The 24,677-nt window shown below is 42.0% G+C and overlaps 1 protein-coding gene across 7 annotated transcripts in view; it reads right to left on the bottom strand.

The window, feature by feature from the left end:
* LOC105475496 (GATA zinc finger domain containing 1) overlaps positions 1–20,008 on the bottom strand; it is a 38,343-nt gene extending 18,335 nt beyond the window's left edge. Inside the window, exons 1-8 of one of the 7 annotated variants that reach the window (XR_011622130.1) lie at positions 19,460–20,008; positions 18,569–18,694; positions 16,673–16,732; positions 12,759–12,942; positions 9,938–11,139; positions 6,157–6,248; positions 4,542–4,614; positions 2,396–2,462 (exon numbers count right to left, since the gene is read on the bottom strand). Coding sequence is in view for 1 of the 7 variants with exons in the window: in XM_011730813.2 (XP_011729115.1) it covers positions 10,949–11,139; positions 12,759–12,942; positions 16,673–16,732; positions 18,569–18,694; positions 19,460–19,717 (819 nt within the window). In the remaining 6 variants the exon portion in view is untranslated. Of the gene's footprint in view, positions 1–2,395; positions 2,463–4,541; positions 4,615–6,156; positions 6,249–9,366; positions 11,140–12,758; positions 12,943–16,672; positions 16,733–18,568; positions 18,695–19,459 lie in introns of those variants that run through there. The other 6 variants (XR_011622132.1, XR_983398.3, XR_011622129.1 and 3 more) reach the window with 6 other exon arrangements.
* Between the last annotated feature and the right edge of the window lie 4,669 nt (positions 20,009–24,677).

Below are 24,677 nucleotides of genomic sequence, written 5' to 3'. Positions count from 1 at the left end.
CAAAAGAATAAGTTTAATTCCACCTGTTGAAAATAAGGCAAGAAATTTTTCTCCCCTCCCTTTATGTCAGGTTATTACTTGAGAAAACTTGTATGTACTTTCTCAGTCTCTTTGAGATACATATATATATATGTATACATATATATATGTATATGTATATACATATATATATATATACATATATATATATATGTATATACACACACACATTTTTTTTTTTTTTTTTTTGAGACGGAGTTTTGCTCTTGTTTCCCAGGCTGGAATGCAGTGGTGCAATCTCGGCTCACTGCAACCTCCGCCTCCAGATTCAAGTGATTCTCCTGCCTCAGACACCCCAGTAGCTAGGATTACAGATGCGTGTCACCATGCCTGGCTAATTTTTTGTATTTTTAGTAGAGATGGGTTTCACCATGTTGGCCAGGATGGTTTCCAACTCCTGACCTCAGGTGATCCACCCGCCTCGGCCTCCCAAAGTGCTGGGATTACAGGTGTGAGCCACTATGCCCAGCCTGAAATATATATATACTGAATCAGCCTTTTGTCAGCTTTATGACCAAGGAATGTCTTTCTCAAGGACCTGGGAAATGTAAACATCACCAGATAGCATACCTATCTTCCAGTTTCTGTGGGAGGGTAACAACCTAATCTTAACGAGTGACTTGCACCAAGCTGTAAAAGTAACTCCTGTTTCCACACTCCCCCAGCCCCAAAAAGTTGATTATCTTAGATAACACAAGTGGTCACATCAATTGTCAGGTAAAGTTAGGATGAACTGTGTGACCAATGGTGCTGTCAAATTCTCTTAGTTGAAGACTATTTATCTTGAAAACATACATGTAATGAATGGGCTGTACCTGCTTGGCTGTATAAAAGGGTGAAATTTCCTTCTGTCTTTATGATCTCTTAGCAAAGTGCCTGTGATGTGCATCACATTCTCATTTAATGTTTATTCATTAATAAAGCTTTTCTTTCTCTACTGCCTTCATGGAGAGGATTTCTGGGTTGAGAGAAGACTTTGTTTTTTAAAGTACATTTCCCCAGTAGCACCTTCACCCTTTATTCTAAAATGGCTGGCTGGGTGTGGTGGCTCACGCCTGTAATCACAACCCTTTGGGAGGCCAAGGTGGGAGGACTGTTTGAGGCCAGGAGTTTGAGAACTAGCCTAAGCAATATAGTGAGACCCCGTCTCTTAAAAAAAAAAAAAAAAAAGCTGGGCATGGTAGTGCACAACTGTGGTCCCAGCTACTCAGGAGGCTGAGGCAGGAGAATCGCTTGAACCTGGGCAGCTAAGGTTGCAGTGAGCAGTGATCACACCACTGCACTCCAGCCTAGGTGACAGTGCAAGAATCTGTTTAAAAAAATAATAAAATTGCTGTCTTTTTCACTCACACCTTCACTATTCATGGGGAGAAGTGTGTAAGGTATAACAGTCTTTTTGTAATAAACCTCCCCACTTCCACTTAGCTTCTGCTAACCAGGTGGCACATCGAAGTTAAGAGTAATTAGAAGTAGAGATGATGTTATGAGAAGTTGAGGTTAAGATTGTAGCTCTTCTTTTTTTTTTTTTTTGAGACCGAGTCTCACTCTGTCGCCCAGGCTTGAGTATAATGGCGCGATCTTGGCTCACTGCAACCTCTGCTGTCCAGGTTCAAGCGATTCTCCTGCCTCAGTCTCCTGAGTAGCTGCGATTACAGGGACGTGCCACCATGCCAGGCTAATTTCTGTATTTTGAGTAGAGACGAGGTTTCACCACGTTGACCAGGCTGGTCCTGAACTTCAGTCCTCAGGTGATCTGCCCGCCTCTGCCTCCCAAAGTGCTGGGATGACAGGCGTGAGCCACTATGCCTGGTAGATTGTAGCTTTTTTTGTTTATAATTGGGTAATTACTTCATGCCAGTCTGTCATGTTTAATAAATAACACAGGTTAGTGATTGGCTTTTTTTTTTTTTTTTGAGATGGAGTTTCCCTCTTGTCACATAGGTTAGAGTGCAATGGTGTGATCTTGGCTTACTGCAGCCTCCACCTCCCAAGTTCAAGTGATTCTCCTGCCTCAGTCTCCGGAGTAGCTGGGATTACAGGGGCCTGCCACCACACTCAGCTAATTTTTGTATTTTTAGCAGGGACGGGGTTTCACCATGTTGGTCAGGCTGGTCTTGAACTCCTGACCTCAGGTGATCCACCTGCCTCAGCGTCCCAAAGTGCTGGGATTACAGGCGTGAGCCACTGTACCCAGCCTCTTCTTCAACAGAAAAGAAATAAAATGAAACTATGTAAGTTCAGCTATGTACAGGGATGCTTTAGAAATAACATTTAGGTTTTTAATTTGTATTAGATTCTTTGGACCTGGTACTGTATTTCTCACAGTAGCATTTACCCAATTTCTTTTGGATCTTACGTATGGCAGTTCAGCAGTGACATTTCCATGGTATTTTCTTAACTTCTTTAGGCCTCATATTTCCTATCTGTAGAATGAGATAGTTAGATTAGATGGTCTCTAAATCCATATGTCTACAAAGAATATGAATCTTTGAAAAATTGTTTTCTTCATCTGGATCACAAGCCACTATCAATCTATGAGAATCTGCACTGGAGTTGAAGAAACTAGCTTTATTCACGAAATCAAATTTCATTTGCCTAGAAATGTTCAGCTTACAATATCTGACATGAACTCTTTGGAAGCTCCTCTATTGCATTATTCTGATGCTTAGAGCATCAACATGCTGGGACACTTCCTTGCCTAACCCCTGTGCCCAGGGGCCCTGCCTGAGGACGCTGGCAGGATTCTCTAGCTTGCTCTGAAAAACAATGCCTTTGCTGTAGCCACTCTTCTGGTTGTCCTTTTATAGCCCGTCCCCATTTCAGTGATTCCCCTGCAAGCTGAAGCATGCAGCAATTAGAGCAGTTTTTCTATTCTTTTTCATTCCCAAGGCCCTTTCCTGGACTTTCATAATGCAAGACACAAGGACAGACAATTATTATTTCTAGGCTTCGGATATCTGTGCAGAGGACCAGAGTTGAGAAAGGGAGCCTTGACTGTGGTAGGCCTGAATGTGTTCTAATTTTGGACATGACCTCAGAGTGAGCACTGAGGCTGGCCCACAGGCCAGAGACCCACAAACAACATGGCTGCCCGTCTTGCCCACCTGCCTCACACAGTTTGTCCCATAAAAGCATTAAATTAGGAGACAGAAACCAATGGTGCAAAGTTTTGTTACTGCATTGCACATCTTCTGAGTTCTCAAATCCATATTCTCAATTATCTAATGGATACTCAAGTCCAGGAGATGCCTCACAGTCCTCACATTACAAAACAGAACAAACACCTCACATCACCTGCAAATCTCAACCTGGCCTTGTTTACTCACTGGGAGATTTTTAAATCTTAAGAATCAAGTAGGATCTTTGCTCATGTATTTTGTAAGATGTTTTCACCTACCACAAAGTTGTACTCACGTCTTCCTTAATTCATCCTTCTCTCTCAGTCTCTATTTACAACTGGTTATTAAATTCTGTTGACTTTATCTCCTATATATCTATTTTTTTAAGATTATGATAAAATATGCATAACAAAACTTACAATTTTAACCTTTTTTTTGAGACAAAGTCTCACTCTGCCACCCAGGCTGGAGTACAGTGGCGCAATCTCAACTCACTGCAACCTCTGCCTCCTGGGTTCAAGCAATTCCCAGGCCTCATCCTCCTGGCAGCTGGGACTACAGTCACCCACCACCACACTCAACTAATTTTTGTATTTTTACTAGAGATGGGGTTTTGCCATGTTGGCCAGGCTGGTCTTTTTAACTCCTGACCTCAACTGATCCACTTGCCTTGGCCTCCCAAAGAGCTGGGATTACAGGCGTGAGCCACCACACCCAGGCATTAACCTTTTTTTTGTTTTGTTTTTGAGACGGATTCTCATTCTGTTGCCCAGGCTGGAGCGCAGTGGCGCGATCTCAGCTCACTGCAAGCTCTGCCTCCCGGGTTCATACCATTCTCCTGCCTCAGCCTCCCGAGTAGCTGGGACTACAGGCACCCGCCACCACACCCAGCTATTTCTTTTTTTTTTTTTTTTGTATTTTTTAGTAGAGACAGGGTTTCACTGTGTTAGCCAGAATGGTCTCAATCTCCTGACCTCATGATCCGCCCGCCTTGACCTCCCAAAGTTCTGGGATTACAGGCGTGAGCCACTGCGTCAGGCCAGCATTAACCATTTTTAAGTGTACAATTTAGTGTCATTAAGTACATTCATCATGTTGACTACTCTCACTACCCATTTCCAGGATTTTTTCAAAATCACTCCAAACAGAAACTTTGTACCCACAACACCCCTCTTCCCCCAACCCTGGTAACCTCTAATGATCTGTCGCTATGACATAATTTGCCTATTCTAGGTAACTAACTCATATAAGTGGAATTATATAATATTTGTCTTTTTAAGTTTGGCTTATTTCCCTTAGCATGTTTTCAAGGTTCACCCTTATAGAATGTATCAGAATTTCATTCCTTCTATGGCTGAATAATATCCCACTGCATGACCTCACCACGTTTTGATCATCCACTCGTCTGCTGATGGGTCCTTGTGTTGTTTCTATCCATCTCTGTCAGCTCGGGCTGCTGTGAGAAAATACCGTAGCCTGAGTGGTTTAAACAACACACATTCATTTCTCACAGTTCTAGATGCTGAGAACCCAAAACCAAGGTGCTGGCAGATTTGAGTTCTGGTGAGGGCTCTCTTCCTAGCTGTGGCCACCTTCTGGCTATCTTCTTACATAGTGAGGAGAGAAAGGAAGGCTTTGGTCTGTTTTCCTCTTCCTAACAGGACACTAATTCCACTATGGGGGCTCCACCCTCATGACTTCATCGAAATCTGATTACCTCCCAAACGCCCTACTCCCCTAATACCATTGCCTTGGGGGCCAGGGATTTAACATATGAACTTGGGGCATAATGATCAGGCACACATTCAGCCTGTAACACCATTTAGATTACCATCTTTGGACCTAAATAAATATTTTAAAGTTGTATTTTTTTCTGATTATATAAGTAACGGATGCTAGTAATACAAACTTCAAAATTTTTAAAAGCATAAAGAATATTAAAATGACTATAATTGCAACTATGCTTGTTGTTGATTTTGTTTGTTCCAGTTTTCTTTATATGCATATATATGCATGTGTATATGTGAGTGTGTGTTTTTTTTTTTACAAAATCAGAATCATTATGTAGTTGTGTCCAGGTTTTACACTAACCATTTTATAAACTTTTTTTGCATTATTAAAAATTATTTGTAAATGGTATTTCTGATGACTGCACAAAATTCTATTAGAAAAATATCAAAATTCATTTTCCTATTTTTGGACCTTTAGATTGTTTCTGGTTTCTCACAACTTTAAATACTGGAAACAACCTCTTTTTATACTCATTTTTTGGTCCACATTTTAAATCCTCTTAGCATGGATTCTTAGAAATGAAATTACTAGATCAAGAAGTATAAATACTTTTAAGAGTATTGATACATATTGCTATTCTAAAAAGCTATGTTAATTTACATGGGTCACCAGCTGGATAGGGTGTCCCTCTGTGCCTCTGAGATGGTCTCTAGTGGTCTCTGCCCTTGGAGTTCACACCCTTGTGTGGTCCTGTGCTCACACCGTACCAGGGTTGGTCTGTGTGACCCAACAGCATATGGCAGAAGTGCTGGTATGTCCCTTCTTTCAGATTAGGTTATAGAAAAGATGGTGGCTTCCATCTTGGGTACAACTGCACTTGCATCTTTCTGTCACGAATCATTTGCTGTGAGCAAACCTGTGGAGGCCCATAGAGAGGAATGGAAGCTTCCTGCCAACAGCCACATGTGGGAGCTGTTTCTCCCGTTTTACTCTTTGCTTTTCAATTTAGTATATAAACTTTAAAATAATGCAATCTATCTTTCTCTATGTGATCTCTTTCATTACTTTTTAAACAATGTATCAAAATACTACATATTCATAGCAAAAAGAAGATAGCCAAATAATTATAAATAGTTTATAATGAGAAACAGTAGTTCCTTGCCTTTTCTTTCAGAGTCTCAGCAACTGTTATCAGCCAGAATTTGATTAGAGAAACAGAACCACTTAGGAGCGATACAGAATAAGGAATCTGTAAAGGCAACTTTACCTTATACAATTGTGGGAGCTTGCTGAACGTTCTGTGCAAAGCTGTTGCTTCTGTGTTTGGTGTCGGGGCCTTAAGTCAGCAGGGCAGGCAGTCTGGAAGGGAAGACAGATTTCAAGTGGAGGACAGGAAAGAAAAACTTGAAGCTACATTAGTCTCTTACCCTCGCCAAACCTCCAATTCAGATGACACAGGCACTAGGCAGAAGACGCTGGTGACCTTTACCACACAGCTAAGCATGCGCCTGGTCCAGGAGTGGCTGAAGCTGAAGGAAGTCACTCCCGAGTTCTTTCCTAGAATCATGATGTGAATATAGGAAAATAACGAAATCACTGACTTTATTTCCTCAGCTGGCCATTCATCTCCCTTTCAAGGGTTTAAAAACTACTATTTATAAAATATTCCAGATATGTATAGACTAAAAGCCAGTGGTTGTTTACCACCAGTTGGGCAGTATGCAAACAAACGTGTGTGTGTGTGTGTGTGCTTATTGTAAAAAATTTGGAAAATACTGCATGTTAGAGAAAATTTGGAAAATACTGCAAAGTATAAAGCTGAAAAGAGTAGCTGCAGAAAACCTCTGTTGACATGTTAAAATTCTGGAGGCATTTCTGTCTTTGTTTTGTTTTGAGACAAGGTCTCACTTCTATCACCCAAGCTGGAGTGGTGGCATGATCATGGGTCACTGCAGCTCAAGTGATCCTCCACCTCAGTCTCCTAAAGTGCTGGGATTACAGGCATGAGCTACTGTGCCTGGGCTCCTTCCATCTTTTATAAAAGATGCTTCTTGTTTGCAGAATTGCTGTCATACAGTTCTACATTCTGTCTTTTTTTCTCTTATTTATTGTGAACCTTTCTGTTATTACTAGCAATCTTCCTCGTGGGTCACCATTAAGATGTGTTTAAATAAATTACCATGCATTTGTGCATCTGACCCAATAATTAATGGCCCACCTCTTGTGGGTCATTTGGGTTCCTTCTCCTTGGCACAGACCTTCTCCTGGCTTATGTTTCTTGGGTGTAGGAGGTACACCCTCCTACCAAAGGTATGGCTCACACACTTGGTATGAAGTAAACAGCACAGTTCTTCAAACATGTCCAGGGCAGCCAGACAAAATCCACAAAAATGCCTCTCCCTTTTCTGGGCATGACAGAAACTTCATTCTAAGCTTGTGCATTGTTTATATGTAGACACAACACACATGCATGTGTATAAAGCAAATAAATACATTTCCCTCTATTGTTCATTTGATTTCACCTACTTATGACTGAAATGGAAAACTTACTAGGCCTGGAAAAGTCTTTCACAGCCGGGAACTGGAATGGTTTGGGATAATTTCTTTCAAATGCTCATGTTAAGCTTTATTTGTCTTAAGAGAACTATTTAAAACTCATCTTAAAAACAATCTAATACTAACCCAGAATATAACAATCTAAGTTTTACTTGACTATTCACAATTTAAAAGTTTCAGCCAAAGTTAATATGAATTAATAACTAAAATACCAACAAGCATTTTAGTTAACAGTATCTAATTCAGACCCCACACTCAGTATCTCCCATAAGCAAGAACCTGGGTTAGGTTATGTGGAAGTTAGAGATGAGTAAATAAAACACAGCATCCCTGCCCTACAAGGAACAAAGGGATAGGAATGATGATGGAAGTAGAAACTTAAATGTGATGACAATAGGATAGAGATTGATTTCAAAAAGCCATGGGAATCTGACAAGGTCTCAAAGAAAGAATCTGAAGGCATTAAGAAAGGTCTTTGGAAGGTAGAATTGGACAGAACAGTACGAACAAGGGCTCAGAGCCAGAAAAATTAGGCGGGTATACGAGGGAAACATTTTAGTGGTAATGAGGAGACAGGGCTGGGAACACAGACCAGGGCCATATCAGGTTTGGCCTCAGCAGAGAAATGTAAGCAATGGGAACCATCGCACTGGGTGAAATTCCATCTTTATTTTAAAAGATGGTACACAACCATCTACCAATTTATAAACAGATGGTCAATTTATAGATTTTTAAAAGTCTACATTTTAATATTTTACATTGTGTTCATTTTATTAGCCATTTCTGGATTTTCCCAAAATCTATTACTTATTAATGATGAATCTATCTACTCCAAATTCTTTTTTTTTTTTTAGATGGATTCATGCCCTGTCACCCAGGCTGGAGTGCAGTGGCACGATCTCAGCTCACTGCAGCCTCTGCCTCCCGAGTTCCAGTGATTCTCCTGCCTCAGTCTCCCGAGTAGACTAGCTGGGATTATAGGTGCACGCCACCATGCCTGGCTAATTTTTGTATTCTTAGTAGAGACGGGGTTTCACCATGTTGACCAGGCTGGTCTCAAGCTCCTGACCTCAGGCGATCCTCCTGCCTCGGCCTTCCAAAGTGCTGGGATTACAAGCGTGAGCCACTGCACCTGGTCTCTACTCCAAATTCTAAGTACTATACTGTTTTGGTTTTAAATACCATTTTTGGTTAAATAGCCCCATTTAAATTGTTTAAATGAAATAAATACATCCAAAGTAAATACATTGTGAAAAATACATTTTAATCCAAAATTTTTGAATATTAGCACTTAGAAAGTCATTTACAATCAATTTTACTATAACCTTTGTGAATAAAGAGATCATTATGTATGTGTAGCTACCTACAGTTGTTTCTTTCCAACTCACAAACCATAGCTATGTGGGAAAAGGGTAAGAGTTAAAGCCACTGCAGTTCAAAATCATTACAATCAACTTAGATTCTGCAAATTTTCCCAGGGTTGAAAAATGCTGGTTAAATCAGGACAGAAGTGGAGGCAAGTAAGTGCACCTACTCCTCCATTTTACATGTTGCTCCCTTACTTAACTGGCAAAGACCTGCACCTGAATTCTAGACAATTTCATATACAACAGGCTTCTTATTACGGGTCCACAGCAGATGGTTTAGGGTAGACGTTTTAAAGATATCAATGCTAATGGCCTACCAGTGACTTTCATGACTTCCCAATCTTCATTTTAATGGTAGTCAAGAAACTATCAAGCGGGATGCCTGATCTCAACATGTTTCCTCTGTGGCTTTGGTGAAGCTGACTATCTGCAGTATAAAATCTTATGGTTTGATTGGAAGTCTGGTTTTTGACTAGAAACAGTAAAGAGCAGCTTTATTAAGATCAATGGAATGGTTCTGACTGCCTGTTTGCTACAGAAGGATTAAATGAAAGTTTTTCTTTTTTTTTTTTTGGAGACAGAGTCTTGCGCTATCACACAGGCTGGAGTGCAGTGGCGCAATCTTGGCTTACCGCAACCTCCACCTCCCGAGTTCAAGCAATTCTCCTGCCTCAGCCTCCCGAGTAGATGGGATTACAGGCCTGCACCATAACACTCAACTAATTTTTCTATTTTTAGTAGACACAGGGTTTCATCATGTTGGCCGGGTTGGTCCTGAACTCCTGACCTCAAGTGATCCATCCACTCAGGCCTCCCAAAGTGCTGGGATTACAGGTGTGAGCCACTGCGCCTGGCCTAGATGAAAGTTTTTAAAAGCCTGGGCTAGTAAAATCATCCACCAATCACTTTTCTTATGGTTAAAGCAGGCAAAAAGCTGTCACAGCATTTTTGAGATGAGAACATAAGGCTTGTGTGGCTTTATGATAGATACTGTTAGTCATTTTATTTGATTAAGCCCTTGGTCAGTCATCTATACCTTAATTAATATTTTGTTCTTATAGAAAAATATAAAATGTCCATTTTATGAGTTTCTAGAAATAAATAATGGAGAAAAATAGATACTACCTGTTCCTAATGGTCTCTCTGGAAATTACAGCTTTTGCCTAGGAAGATACACATATAGAATATCATTTAAGTTCAAAACATATTTCATTACATTCTATCCCTTTTAATTTTTTGTTTTTTTGAGATGGAGTCTTGCTCTGTCACCCAGGCTGGAGTGCAGTGGCACAATCTCAGCTCATTGCAACCTCCACCTCCTGGGTTCAACCAAGTCTCCTGCCTCAGCCTCCTGAGTAGCTGGGACTACAGGTGTGCACCACCATGCCTGGCTAATTTTTATATTTTTAGTAGAGACAGGGTTTCACCATGCTGGCCAGGTTGGTCTTGAACTCCCAACCTCAGGCGATCCGTCTGCCTCAGCCTCCCAAAGTGCTGGGATTAAAGGCGTGAGCCACTGTGCCCAGCCATTTTATTTTTTTCCAAGACAGAGTCTCACTCTGTTGCCCAGGCTGGAGCACAGCAGCACAATCTTGGCTCATTGCAACCTCCGCCTCCTGGGTTTAGGTGATTCTCCTGCCTCAGCCTCCCAAAGATCTGGGATTACAGGCAAATGTCACCATACCTGGCTAATTTTTGTATTTTTAGTAGAGACGGGGTTTCGCCATGTTGGCCAGGCTGGTCTCGAACTCCTGACCTCAGGCAATCCACTTCCCGACCTCAGGTGATCTGCCTGCCTCAGCATCCCAAAGTGCTGGGATTACAGGCATAAGCCACTGTGCCTGGCCCTAACCCTTTTAATTTTCTAAGTAACCAGTAATAAATAATCTAATGATTACTAGGTAGTAGAAAAAAACTTTTGAGTCATTTTTCCAGCTAAGAATTTCATTTAAAGATACCTATGACATATCCTGTGGTACTAAGAAGATCAGAGAACTGGAAATCCAGTTTTTTTGTGATATTTTTAAGAGACAGAATCTCACTCCATTGCCCAGCCTGGAGAGCAGTGGTGCAATAGCTGGGACTACAGGCGTGAGCCACCACACCAGGCCTGGAAATCCAGTTTTAATTTGTGAACTACAAATGGTTGGCAACTGTTTCCTTAATTGTTATTGCAGGAGTAGGCCCAACATGAGTCCATATGTAGCCCTTCTCTGGTCTGGTGGGAACTGTGGGAAATGGTGATGACCGTGACTTGAAATACTCAGAAGGTGCATGACAAACAAATTCCAAGTATTCCATCTTCCTTGGAAGATCTTCCTCTGGCCCTGGAAGGCAGCCAAGGGAAAGGTTAAATACATTTTTGACCATATACATCATTTTCATAAGATGTTAAAATTTCTAGACACTGGGAGAGACCACTCTGGGAGCAACCTGGCATTAGCCCTTGAAACATGCAGTACTTTGAAATTATTCTTAATCATTTTTTCTTCTTTAATGGCTTAAAGAATACGGAATTCTCCCAAAAACAGTGATTGAACACTTGCATCATGTTTATTTTATACCCACACTGTTGTAAGTTTACACATATCAATACCTTCATTCCTCACAGCAACCTTCTAAGGTAGGCATTATTATTATTCCCATTTTACATATGAGGAAAGTGAGGCAAGAGAAACTAAGAAATTTGCCAAAGTCACATGGCTGGTAAATGGCGGGCTATGAACCCAGACACTCTGGCTCCAGAACTGGTGTTCTGACCTCACGCCATGCTGCCTCGCTGTAGGACAAGGATGCATATCAGAATCTGGGGATTAGAAAGAGGAGGCAGTAGAGGAATCCCGAAGGTGATTCTGATACATAACTGCCTCTGCTGGGATCCTGACCCATAGATACGGTAAATAAAAGTTCTATGTACTTATAAGCAGAAGGCTAGAACAGTTTGGTAATGTATCAAACTTGACATGTAGGTGAGAATAACAGTGGTATATTATTTGTCCCTGGAGTTCTCTTCAAAAAAAATTTATGCTTGTCCTCAGGATGCAAAAGTAATGATGCATGCTCATTGCAGAAAGATTATAAAGTCTGAAGTAACTTTAAAAATCTGAAAACTTTTAAAATTGTATTAATCAGTAAATTCTTGTGAGTCTATGTCAAAACTGTTTTGGCAGCTTTGAAATTAACAAAAGTACAGCAGCTGCCATTTCAACTACCAGCCTTTATATTATAAAGGCCTAAGATGACATGTCTTTTCTAAATTATTTTTGAACAGGTTTGTATAAATAAGTAACCTAAATAACCAAGTTCCTGAGCAATAAATTCTTGTAGTACAGTTTAACCCTGGGTCACTCTAAAAAAAACCTTATCCGTATCACTTCTTAGTAGATGCACATTGCTCTAACTCAAAATAACTGATAGCACTCAAACTCCAGCTACATAAAATGCCTCATATTTTCTATAAAGCTCTAATTTTTTTGTACTTAATTATACTCATGCTTTTTTTCTTATGGACTGAACTGCATCCCCCCCATCCTCTAAATTCGTATGTTGAAGCCCTAATCCCCATGTGATGGTACTTGGAGATCAGACCTTTAGGGAGGCAATTAAGGTTAAATGAAACCATAAGGGTGGGGCCCTCATCTGACAGAAATGGTGTCCTTATAAGAAGAGACACCAAAGAGCTCTCTCTCCATTAAAGGCCATGTGAGGACACAGCAAGAAGGTGGCTATTTACAAGACAGGAAGAAAAGCCTCCCCAGAAATCCATGTTACCAGAACTTTGATGTTGGACTTCAGCCTCCAAAACTGTGAGAAAGTGACTTTCTGGTGTTTAAGCCACTCAGTCTGTGATATTTTGTCCTGACAGCCCAAGCTGACTAACACACTTTTTTACATAATATTGGAGAGTTAACTAAGTTAAAGAACCTGTGCCATTTGTCAAACTTGCCTATGATATAGGAGGCGGGATCAAATTGGTCTCTGGGGCTAGAGAGGGTAGGAATGAGCCACGTCAGTGCTGCACTCTTCTCGCAATACTGGTCCTGGATAAAACCTCTGATTTGAGCGTAGTAGGGCTTTCCATCTTGTTCATCAATCACAGAAACAACATCACCAATTTGGTAATATACTCCCTGGGTGAAAGAGAAGATAATCCCACATTGAAAATAAAAATAGAACACCACAGCTATGAATGAACCTTAATAGGTAAGCAAGTTTTCAAAGTGGTCAATAAAAGGTGTTCAAGATAGTCTAATGTATCAATCAATGTTTATATGTTTGGTGCCAATTGTAAAGTTGTTTCACTTTTGAATGAAAATTATACATACACATTTGAGGGTGCATATATGACAGCTGACATCTGGAGAAAACATTTATTCATAAAGTACTTTGATTTTATATTGCTATAATACTATCCCTACTTTTTAAAAAATAGATTTTATTTTTTAAGAGGTTTTAAGTTTACAGTAAAATTGAGCAGAAGTAGAGAGATTTCCCATAGACTCCCTGCCCCCACACATGCACATCCTCCCCTATTATCAATAACCCCACCCACCACTGGAGTGGTACACTTGTTACACAGATGAACCTACACTGACACAGCACCATCAAAGACCAGAGTTCACATTAGGGTTCACTCTTGGTGCTGTGTATTCTATGGGGTTGGGCAAATGAATAATGACATGTACCCACCATTACAGTATCATACAAAGACAGTATTAATAGTTTCACTACCCTAAAAATCCTCTGTGCTCCGTACTGTCCCTACTTTGTTAGCCACAGTCATGAAGTGGTAGTAAGGTTAAACGGCTTGCTGAAAGTCATAGAGACTGCAGCCGAAGCTCCTACATCAGCTCAGTAGTCTTTCTCTGTACTGTGTTGAAAATCAATGCTGATTTAATAAGAATGCATTCTACATGCCACCCTCCCCAACCATCCATTCAAAGAAAATAGATACCATGAATTCAAACCAAAACAAATTCAAACCAAAAATAATCTTTGGATTATAGTCTTCAGGATATGTTTACCTCAACCTATTGTACATCTCCTAGACTCACTGCTGCCTTTCTCTTCCACTCCCAGTTGAGTTTTATATCCTTCCACAACAGAACTACTAGTACTTCTGGAATTCAAGGCTTTGTGTCTCATTCATTTCTATTCCACTTTATACCCAACTAACTAATGTGTACATGTCCTGTGTTAAATCTTCCCTATGACTCTAGCATCCATCCTATGTCCTCTTTCCTGGGTCTTGAGCTGGAAATAATCTCTCCTCTAAACACCCATAATGGTTGATCCAAATCTTTATGACATCCAGCACCTCCTTAAGTGGGAGTAGTTTTCTCGGCGGGATATACTGTCCTTGACTATGGAAACAGTGTAATTAATTGCTGCTTCCCTTCAAACAGGGACTTGGCAGCAGGTAAACCTGCAGGAATGTGTACCTCAACCATAAAAACACTTCTGATGAAATACTTCCAGTAACGGAACTCTAACATAGCACCTGATAGGCCAGGAGTTTTTTCCTGGTGGACCCTTTATCCAAGTGTCTGACGGTGGCTGTTTCATCTGGTCACTATGGATGGGTCTGGTCTATGCAGGCCAGTCTGTTACTTGCTAGTTCCTACCCATCAACAGCTGGTCCTTCCTCCCAGTCATTAGTCCAAAGTTATTTATCATATCGTTTGCATTTATGGTTTGCTTTGTCCACATGTATAATCAATATTCCCAAATTCTAAATGAGAATATTTGCTTATCATAGGCTTATCATGCATATCACAGCATACTCAAATGTATGCTGAATGAATATGAATCCAAAACATCTGCTTTCATAGTGTGAAGGCAGAAATGCAAAGACAATGTCTTAGTGAAAGATTCCAATGGTAGGCAGTGCCTGGCACATAGTAGGTATTTATTAATATGTGCTGTGTTGTGTACATATATATAACACCAAACAGGACTAAGTCACTGATCTGAGTGGTCTCCTCATTTGCTGAGAGGATTCAAGGTTTCTGGTGGAGAAAAGGGATCCACAAGAGAACAGCACTAGCTTAGGCATCACCAGACCTGCGTTCATGGAGTTGTTCTGCCACCGCCATGCTCCAGGGAGGCCACTCAGCCGTTCTGGGTCTTGGGTTGTCACACTCTTGACCGCTGACCCCAGTGGCTCCCACTCAGGCTCCTCTTGCATGCCTGATCTGGGCTCTAGCTCAGTGGCTGGCAGTGACCTCTTGAACTTGCCACCATGGTGCTGCATGCCAGTGGCACTGCTGTGACAGCCCCCACAATACTGGGCATTTGCAACATTGCTTGACTACTTTGTAGGATTATTGTCCTTACCATTTAACGAACATGGGTGGCAGACAATACGAAAGTACAGTCAGTCACAATAATAGGTCCCACACGCCTTTCCATGGAGACACACATGGAAATCATTAGCACACTAAACCCGTAGCTCAACAAGTTGCTTCTAGCCTTAATCTGTAAATTGTGAAGGTAATGCACAAATATGAAAATACGATAACTCCTACATTCATTGAGTGCTTACTCTGCTAAGTGCTTAACACATATGATTTCACTTGACCCACTGAGGTAGAAACTATTTACAATTCCTATTTTAGAGATGAGACATCAGAGAGGTTGGTCCTCGTCACATAGCTAGTCACTTGCTAAAGCTATAGAGCCAGGAACTATGCTCTAGGCTTAAGCTCTGGTATGAGACTGCCTCACTCCATGACTTGTTGGCTATGTGATCTTGGACAAGTTAATTAACCTCGCTATGCCTCAATCTTCTCATCCAGAAAATGGGGATAGTAGTATCCACCTCATAGGGTGAACTGAATGAAATAAAGCATGCAAAATGTTCAGTCACTGATACATAGCAACTGTTTGCTAAACTTTAGATATTTTATTAACAATGTATTAAATGTTGGAAAAACAAGAGACATGTTTGCCTGTATACAGACTTCTTTTGTTGTTGGTTTTTCCCAGCCCTGCTGAGGAATGCCAGTGTAACCCTGTGGGGAGGAACAGTTTCAACTATATAGATTGTGAGCTTTAAAAAAAGTATACTTAAGGGCATAATCACTTCAGTTTCTCAGTCCACCTGGGTCAAGTATAAAGCACTAACTCACACCACTGTCCCCTAAATGATAGTTCAGATCCCAAAGCACCAAATAGCCTTCATTGGTTGCTGCCTGTGCCGTGCCAGGCCTGCCGAGCCTTGGGGGGGGTCTATGTTCTAATTCCTTTCCTAAGACTTCTGGTTTAAACACAACAATCTGTCACTTCTCTCACTGAGGTATCAGATGTCCATGGACTTTGGCCCTAGGAAACCTGACCTCCTCATTCTTTTATCAAAACATCTTGGAATTCCTCTCACCATGGATTTCTAGTAGGTGTTAATCCTCACTACTGCCCTTACTCAGCTCAACTCCACTTAAAGGCATTTTAGAATCTCTGGGCCTACTCTACCCATCTGACACCACAGTCTACAACCTGTACTAGTCCAAATCCTGTCTCTGTCCTTCTTGTTCTTCAATGCCATCACACTAATGGCTCACTCTTCCATGGCTCCACACTATACAATCAGCACTCTAAGAACACTTCCTATAATCTACACTAAAAAACAATACTTAAGATCCTCATATCATATGTCAGTAGGCACCTTCTCCTCCCACTTCTGCTCTAGATGAGATGTTTGAGTAACAGTCACTCATGGGGGAAAATAGTTAAGAAGGGAACAAAAAGTATAATCACACCTTAAACAAATAAAGAGGAGAGACCTTTAGACTAATCCAACATTTTAGTGGCACATTACCCACTAGGCCCAACTCTCCCTTCAGTAACTCTACAAAAGCTTACCTTGTAGAAGATTGATTCTGCAGTGATTATAGTGGAAACCGACTCAGGAGCTTTAATGGGCTATGAAAATACAAAACACGTTAGCACATTCATAGTATGTATGTGTGTACAGGTATTTTCCCAGCCCTATGAGAGTTCTGTAATTTGAGAAATACTAAAATGTACTGTTTGGTGACAAGAACTGCAATAAAAAGATAAATGATTTTCTGAATGTTGTGGCAAAGCAGTCTATTTCCACAGCAGTTTCTGCTACTAATAGCTTAAAAATTGCTGAGACAAAGAACAAGCTTCGATTATGCTGCTGAAATCTAATGCAAAGTCCTCTCAGAGCTTCACTACACATAAACATTCCAGTTATAAAAATGTACCTGCTCTAATAGCCTGAGCATGACAGAATGCAAGTAATAAAAAATGTACAGATGAATACAAAGTGAAAAAGTGTCTCCTTGAAGACATTTTCCAACTCAACTATTTAGCCATAATACTCAACGTCGGTTTTCTAGCAAGCTGGAACTAAGGCTTTAGAAACTTTGACAGTTCTTAGTAATTTGCTACCATCCAACCATTTTTGAAATCCCTACTAAAGCTTCAATACATACTTTTATGCCACAACATAGAAAGTAGGCCTCCCCAGATGTGTCTTGCTTAGTAACATTGAAGAAAGGGTTGCAGACAAACGATAATGAATTAATTGCTGAGAACATGGTATACTATACTTAAAAGGAAAAAAAAATGTGCATATGTGATACAAATACCAATAAGATATTTTGCATAATCAACAAATGCCTTGCTTAACTAAATTATAAAAATCTTAAATAAATTAGAAGCAACTACTCTGAAAAAGAAAATACTTTGGGGAAGGGAACATCACACACTGGGGCCCATTGGAGATGGGGGGCAAGGGGAGGGAGAGCATTAGGACAAATATCTAATGCACATGGGCCTTAAAACCTAGATGATGGGTTGACAGGTGCAGCAAACCACCATGGCACATGTATACCTATGTAACAAACCTGCACGTTCTGCACATGTATCCCAGAATTTAAAGTAAAATTTTAAAAAATTAATTAAATTAAATTACATTAAAAAAAAAAAGAAAATAGTCTGCCATCTGCATAAGTCTACTGCAGGGTCCCTTTGTGTTTTAGAAATAAATATGCTCGACTTCAAAAATGTCTTTACGGGTAAGTGAAACATTCCTGTTCTGAAAGAAAAGAATACCATACTGAGACTTAAAAAAATAGTCCATAATGCACTGTCCATTGTGTTTGAACATTATCCCTTGTTTATAAAAACTGATAATTTAATTGCAATAAAAATATGCTTTCAATTATTTCCAGCACAGGTCTTTCAACAATGTCTTTTCTTAGAGTAGAAGAGATAAGGCTTAGCAGAATTTTTGACTCATATTCATCAAATACATCATCATCATAAGTCAATAAGATACATTTTCTGGGGCTTTAATAATAAATAAATATGCAAATGATGAGTTCTAGTGTTAATATTTACTTAATTTTTAAAGAATGAAAAAAAAGTTTTCTTAGTGTACCTGGCCATATCAAGAACCATAATCTCTCCTCTTCCTTTCCATAGAGAACCCCAAAAAATGGGCTCAAGGCTGATGTTTCTTTTAAACTCATATTTTATATTTTCCAGGGGAAAAAAATAAAAGCTAAAAAAAAAAAAAAAAAAAAAAGGAAAGAGTATTATTACCTTTAAAAATAGTGAGCCTCCTGCAACAGAGCTCATTCCCTTTTGGGGAGTCTGGACCACTCCCCAGAATACTAAGGAAGGGCTACCAAGGGCAGAGTCCAAGTTCAATGGCGGGAAATGAAGGCAGTGGCAGGATACACACAACATCATTACAGTAAAAGGCACTGTCCACAAATATCTTACATTTTTCAATTTAAATATATGTCTTCTCCCTTTTCCTTTGGTGGAAACTTTCTTCTCAGCAGCCGGAGCAGATTTGTATTTAGTGTTTCTGAGCCGAGCAGACCTCCTGTGAATTTCCTGCTTACTCTGTTACACAAACAAATTAAAGAACAGAGAAAGAAGTAAAAAGTGTATAAAGGTTGCAATACAATCATCTTACAAGGATCCCAGAGTATGTACTTTATAGGAGTATTTAACAATTAAGAGTGCGCCTTTGCTTTTCAACAGAGGTAATTTCAGCAACTGGGCTAAGTAAAACCGGAAGTTCAGCACCGGAATCTCGGAGCTTGCTGGACAGGCGTCTCCAGAGCCTCCAAAAGGTGTGAGCTGCTTGTAATAGGTCAGGAGGCGGAAGTAAGAGTCAGTCTGGGCCAAGACAAACACTATTCATTTGTTGTGTCTACAATAGAGAAAAACACTTAACAACTTTACTCCCTAAGGCCAGATAACGTATTAGGTTATGGCGCCTCCTACAACTGAATACTTAAGCTGCCATTTACAATAATGACATAATAATCTTACTTCATAACCTGATATGACAAAACCTTTAACAAGCAATGAGGTCCAGCACCTGCACTTGTGGCATGACCCTGTTTACGACTGTGTAGACGTGTGCATATTGAGATTTTCTTAAGGGCTTTACATTTTGGTTCTTATTGCTTTGAATTTCTTATAACAGGTGCTTTGGAATGGGTCAAACCAAAGATCTCAGTAGGAGGTGGGGAGGGGCGTTCCAGCCGGCAGGACCACGGCGAGCCGGGAAGCCCGGGCCCGCCCGCTCCCAACCCGCCCGGCCCCTGCCGCCTAGCGCCCGGTCGGCCTCCGCCGGCGGGAGGGGCCGGAGGAGCTCACCTGCTTGCCGCCCCCGCCCCCGTTGCTCTGCGGAGGAGTGGCGGAGGTGCTGGCGAAGGTCGCCGCGCCGAAGCCGCCGCCGCCACCGCCGCTGCTGCCCCCAGTCCCTCCAGCCGCCCCCGAGCCTGCGCCCCCGCTGCCCGCGCCGCCCCGGCCAGTGCAATGATGGCAGAGGATCTCCCCCTGCGTGCCCTTCTTCCACATGGAGGACGACGTGGTCTTGCATACGCTGCAGGTGGGCTTCAGGCCCAGCGGCATGGTGGCCGGCTCGGGCGGCCCCCGCGGGCGCAGAGACACGGGAATGGCGGACGCTAGCCCGGCCGCCCCCTGGTCGGCCCACCACTCTCGGCGATAGGAAGAGCGGTGAGGGCGACAGCACTGAGCTGCCCGTGAAGGGACTAGGCCGCTAGCGCTGCCGCGTGGAGGCGGGAAGCGGGTTCCGCCGGTTCCGCCGGCTCGGCGCCCAGCACCAGCCCCGGGAGGCCCGAGGCACTGGGAAGCAGGACCGGGAACGGGATATGGCCGGCGGGGACGCGGAGGCTTCCGGCGGTGAGCTGGCCCCAGGGCCGCGCAGCCCGACCGCCTGACCGGAAGTGCAGCACCCGGAATTACTGGGAGCTTGCGGTAGTTCCGCTTGCTGTCGCCTAGGGGCGCGGTTCTCAAACTTTTTGGTGTCAGGCCTAGAATTTGCGGGGTAAAATGCAGGACGCCCAATGAAATGTGACTTTCAGGTAAACGACGAACAATTGTTTTTAGCGTGAGTGTATTTCATGCAATAATGGTTTATCTGAGAGGAGTTTAACTGGGAGTCCTGTATTTTTATGTGCTAAATCTGGCAATCCAGGTCTGGCGTGGTGGCTCACGCTTGCAATCCCAGCACTTTGGGAGACCAAGGCTGGCGGATTACTTGAGCTCAGGAGTTCGAAATCAGCCTGGCCAACATGGTGAAACCCCTTCTCTACTAAAAATACAAAAGTTAGCCAGGCTCAGTAGTGGCGGGCTCCGGGGTAATCCCAGCTACTCTGGAGGCTGCGGCAGAAGAATCTCTTGAGTGCGGGAGGTAGAGCCTGCAGTGAGCCAAGATCATGCCATTGCACTTCAGCCTGGGGGATAGAGTGAGACTCTGACTCAAGAAAAAAAAAAAATCTGGCAATCTTTCTCAGGACCCCTTTACACTCTTAAAAATTATAATTTGGACATGCCCCTACATCTCCCCCCAACCCATACTTTTGTTTAGTTGAATTCAGAGCATGCCATTTACGGACATCGACAAGGGATTCAGAAAATGCCATCCACTGACATTTATGTTTTAGAAATTGAAATTGAGACATTTTACAGCCTAAGATGTCAAGCGCACATTCTTCAGCCATTGGGTAATATCGTTGCAAGTCCCTTGGACTCTGAAGAGTATACCGATTAGAGAATGTGGAGAAAATTGAATAACTGGCTGTTATTCAATTCAAAACTGTTGGAAAACAGTTTTGGCTCTGAGGACCCAGCAGTTGACAAACAGCGGGCCTGGGACAAGTGCAGTATGAGAAGTCAGATCGCCTCTTTTAATGTCACTAGTCAGTACAGGCCTCGCCAGACAAGTCTCTCCTCAGCCTCATTTGGAAGAGCATGTCCTCTCTTCATGATCCTGGGTTTCCTAGACTTAGTATCCTTGGAAAAGTCTTGATGAATATATTGTGGTGGGAAGCAATGGGGAGAAACAAATGCCTATTATGTCACAAAACCACATTTAGTGCTTATGACAACCTTGGAATGAGATATTATCAGATTTTACTGTTAATTGGTGATCAACAGAGGCACTTCTATGTGAACTGGCTGTCATTATAGCTGCTGCCGTTGGCACCAATTTCGAGGAGGACTTTGGAGCAGCCCTCTGGGGTGTGGGTTGTGGCTCAGTCATCCCCCCTCTAAATCTGTTTCCGTAACAGTAAAAATAAGTTTCCAGGACTCTTATGGGGATTAGGGCCAACTGTAAAAGTGGTTGAGGAGACTAGGTGAAGTGTTTAGAGCCTGCCATCCCAAAATATGCCACTTTGGCATATTGATTCTTCTGAGCCAGGGGCAATGGAGCAAAAACAGATGCAGGGAAGGCTCTCTGACCACCCTCTTTCTGTTTGAGGCGGAACATAAAAGTTCCCTTATGAAAGGTGCCCTTTCTGTACCAGGAAGAGGAGAGTATTATTGCTAGAGGCAGAGTTGCCACTGAGATGAATCTACAAACAAAACCTTACAAAAATTTGTAACCTATATTTTCCATTAACTTTCCACATACAGTTCTTAGTCACTTTCCCACAATTTGCCAGCCTTAGCCCAAGCCCCTTTGTCGTGTCACATCCCTGCAATTTATTGTTCTTTGTTTAAAAGGACATATAAGCTTTTGGGCCTAGTAACTTCTACGGGTCTTTATTTTTCTTACAAAGTCTCCTGTGCATGTATAAAAACATTAAAACTTTTATGTCTTTTCCGGTAAATCTGTCTTATGTTAGTTTAATTCCCATGCCCAGCCACAGAACCAGAGGTGAGAAGAGGCCAGGCATAGTGGCTCATGCCTGTAATCCCAGCACTTTGGGAGGCTGAGGCAGGTGGATCGCCTGAGGTCAGGGGTTCAAGACCAGTCTGGCCAACATAGCGAAACCCCATCTCTACTAAAAATACAAAAAATTAACTGTGTGTGGGCCGGGCGCGGTGGCTCACGCCTGTAATCCCAGCACTTTGGGAGGCCGAGGTGGGCGGATCACGAGGTCAGGAGATCGAGACCATCCTGGCTAACACGGTGAAACCCCATCTCTACTAAAAATACAAAAAACTAGCCGGGGGTGGTGGCAGCGCCTGTAGTCCCAGCTACTCGGGAGGCTGAGGCAGGAGAATGGCGTGAACCCGGGAGGCGGAGCTTGCAGTGAGCTGAGATCGCGCCACTGCACTCCAGCCTGGGTGACAGAGCGAGACTCCGTCTCAAAAAAACAAACAAACAAAAAAAAAACAAAAAAAAAACTGTGTGGTGACAGGCACCTGTAATCCCAGCTACTTGGGAGGCTGAGGTGGGATAATCACTTGAACCCGGGAGGCACCTGGGCAACAGAGTGAGGGACTCTGCCAAAAAAAAAATAAAAAATATATGGTGGGAAAGTTTTTCCTCACCTACAGTGTGAGGAAATCTAAGCTCTTGATTTCCATGCTCCTGAATGTCTCTCCATTTGGGAACATATACCTCTCCTTGCAGCTCATCTGCAAGAGACTCCCTCTCATTCACTGAAAACTTTGGCCCATAGCTCACCAGCTTCCTCTCCAATACAGTACACTGCCATGGTTCAGGTCAATATCCACATGTACAATTGTCCCTCAGTATCCATGGAGGATTGATTCCAGGACTCCTGATGATACCAAAATCCACAATCCACAGATGCTTAAGTCCCTTATATAAAATGGCATAGAATTTGCATATAACCTATGCGCACCCTCCTGTGTGCTTTAAATCATCTCTAGATTACTTATACCAAATATGAAATAAATGCTATGTAAATAGTTCCTATATTGTATTGCTTTATTTTTATTGTCATATTGTTCATATTTATATTTATCTATTTTTGAGAATATTTTTGGTCTGTGGTTGGTTGAGTTTGTGGATGTGGAACCCATGGCTGTGGAGGGCCAACTGAATAATCACCCAACAGCAGGCTTCTCAATTCCTCCCCATCCCACTCATCTTCATCCTTTATCCTTGTCAGCTCCCCAGTCCCTGGCTGCTGTATCCTCTAATCTTCTTAGATGATTAGGAAGATTTACATTTTTTTCCTTGCAAGTCTTTTTTTTTTTTTTTGGAAATTGTGCTTCCTTTTGAATACTTAATTCACACTGTTTCCTCTCTTGGATGCTACTATGGTAACAATCAGGTCCCCACCTCTCAAGAACATTGCATCTGACCAGCTGAGAGCCAGCGTGAGAGCCAGCCTCAACATCGGCCCCAAACCAGGGTTTTTGGAATAACAAGGAACAGCAAAAACCAGCCTTTCCCTTCACTTAGAAAGGAAGTATGAATAGGAGGGCCCCCATCTCCACTGTCCAAACAGAAAACCAAGAGTTCAGTGCCAACATGGAAAACAAAATGTATCAGGAATGAAGTACAGTACCCCCTCACATACTCAAGGTCAAAATGGGTTTGGGGAAATACTTATTTGACCATCTGGCCTCTTCTAGTAGGCATGGCCCCATACCAGCATTTTTAAAAGAAGATATTTTCATTCTTCTTACATTTCCGAAAGGGGTATAAAATCTACTAAAAGAGATACAATAACTCAGAGTAAATCAGCTCACTCAAAAGAATCATTCCTGGATAATCATTTTTGGTTGCTGAGATTATTCAGCACATTACTTCAAAGTGGCAAAATTCAGGGCAATCTGAGAAAAGAGAATTAAAAAGTGGTGGCCACATTTGCTGACATGTTTATGTAGGACACACATAACACAACTCCCATTTTTTTCAGTGTGTATGTCAAGAGCCCAAGATCCCTGATCATCAAAATAAGTTATTTTGTGCATTACAGTACACAGGACAACAGAGGGAATGACACTTTCTTGGAGGGTGTTGCAGGAAGTCAGGGACCCCGAACAGAGGGACCAGCTGGAGCTGTGGCAGAGGAACATAAATTGTGAAGATTTCGGCCAGGCGCAGTGGCTCACACCTGTAATGTCAGCACTTTGGGAGGCTGAGGCAGGTGGATCACCTGAGGTTGGGAGTTCAAGACCAGCCTGACCAACATGGAGAAACCCCATCTCTACTAAAAATACAAAAAATTAGCCAGGCGTGGTGGTGCATGCCTGTAATCCCAGCTACTAGGGAGGCTGAGGCAAGAGAATTGCTTGAACCCTGGAGGCAGAGGTTGCAGTGAGCCAAGATTGCAGCACTGCACTCCAACCTGGGCAACAAGAGAGAGACTCCATCTCAAAAAAAGAAAAAAATTGTGAAGATTTCATGGATATTTATCAGTTCCTAAATAATACTTTTATAATTTCTTATACCTGTCTTTAATCTCTTAATCTTATTATCTTTGTAAACTGAGGATGTATGTCACCTCACGACCACTGTGATAATTGTGTTAACTGTACAAATTGATTGTAAAACATGTGTGTTTGTACAATATGAAGTCAGTGCACCTTAAAAAAGAACACAATAAGTGATTTTTAGGGAACAAGGGAAAACAATGATAAG

This window comes from Macaca nemestrina, chromosome 4, assembly GCF_043159975.1.
Source record: "Macaca nemestrina isolate mMacNem1 chromosome 4, mMacNem.hap1, whole genome shotgun sequence".
Classification (NCBI taxonomy): domain Eukaryota; kingdom Metazoa; phylum Chordata; class Mammalia; order Primates; family Cercopithecidae; genus Macaca; species Macaca nemestrina.
This window is presented reverse-complemented; position numbering and strand designations above follow the sequence as displayed.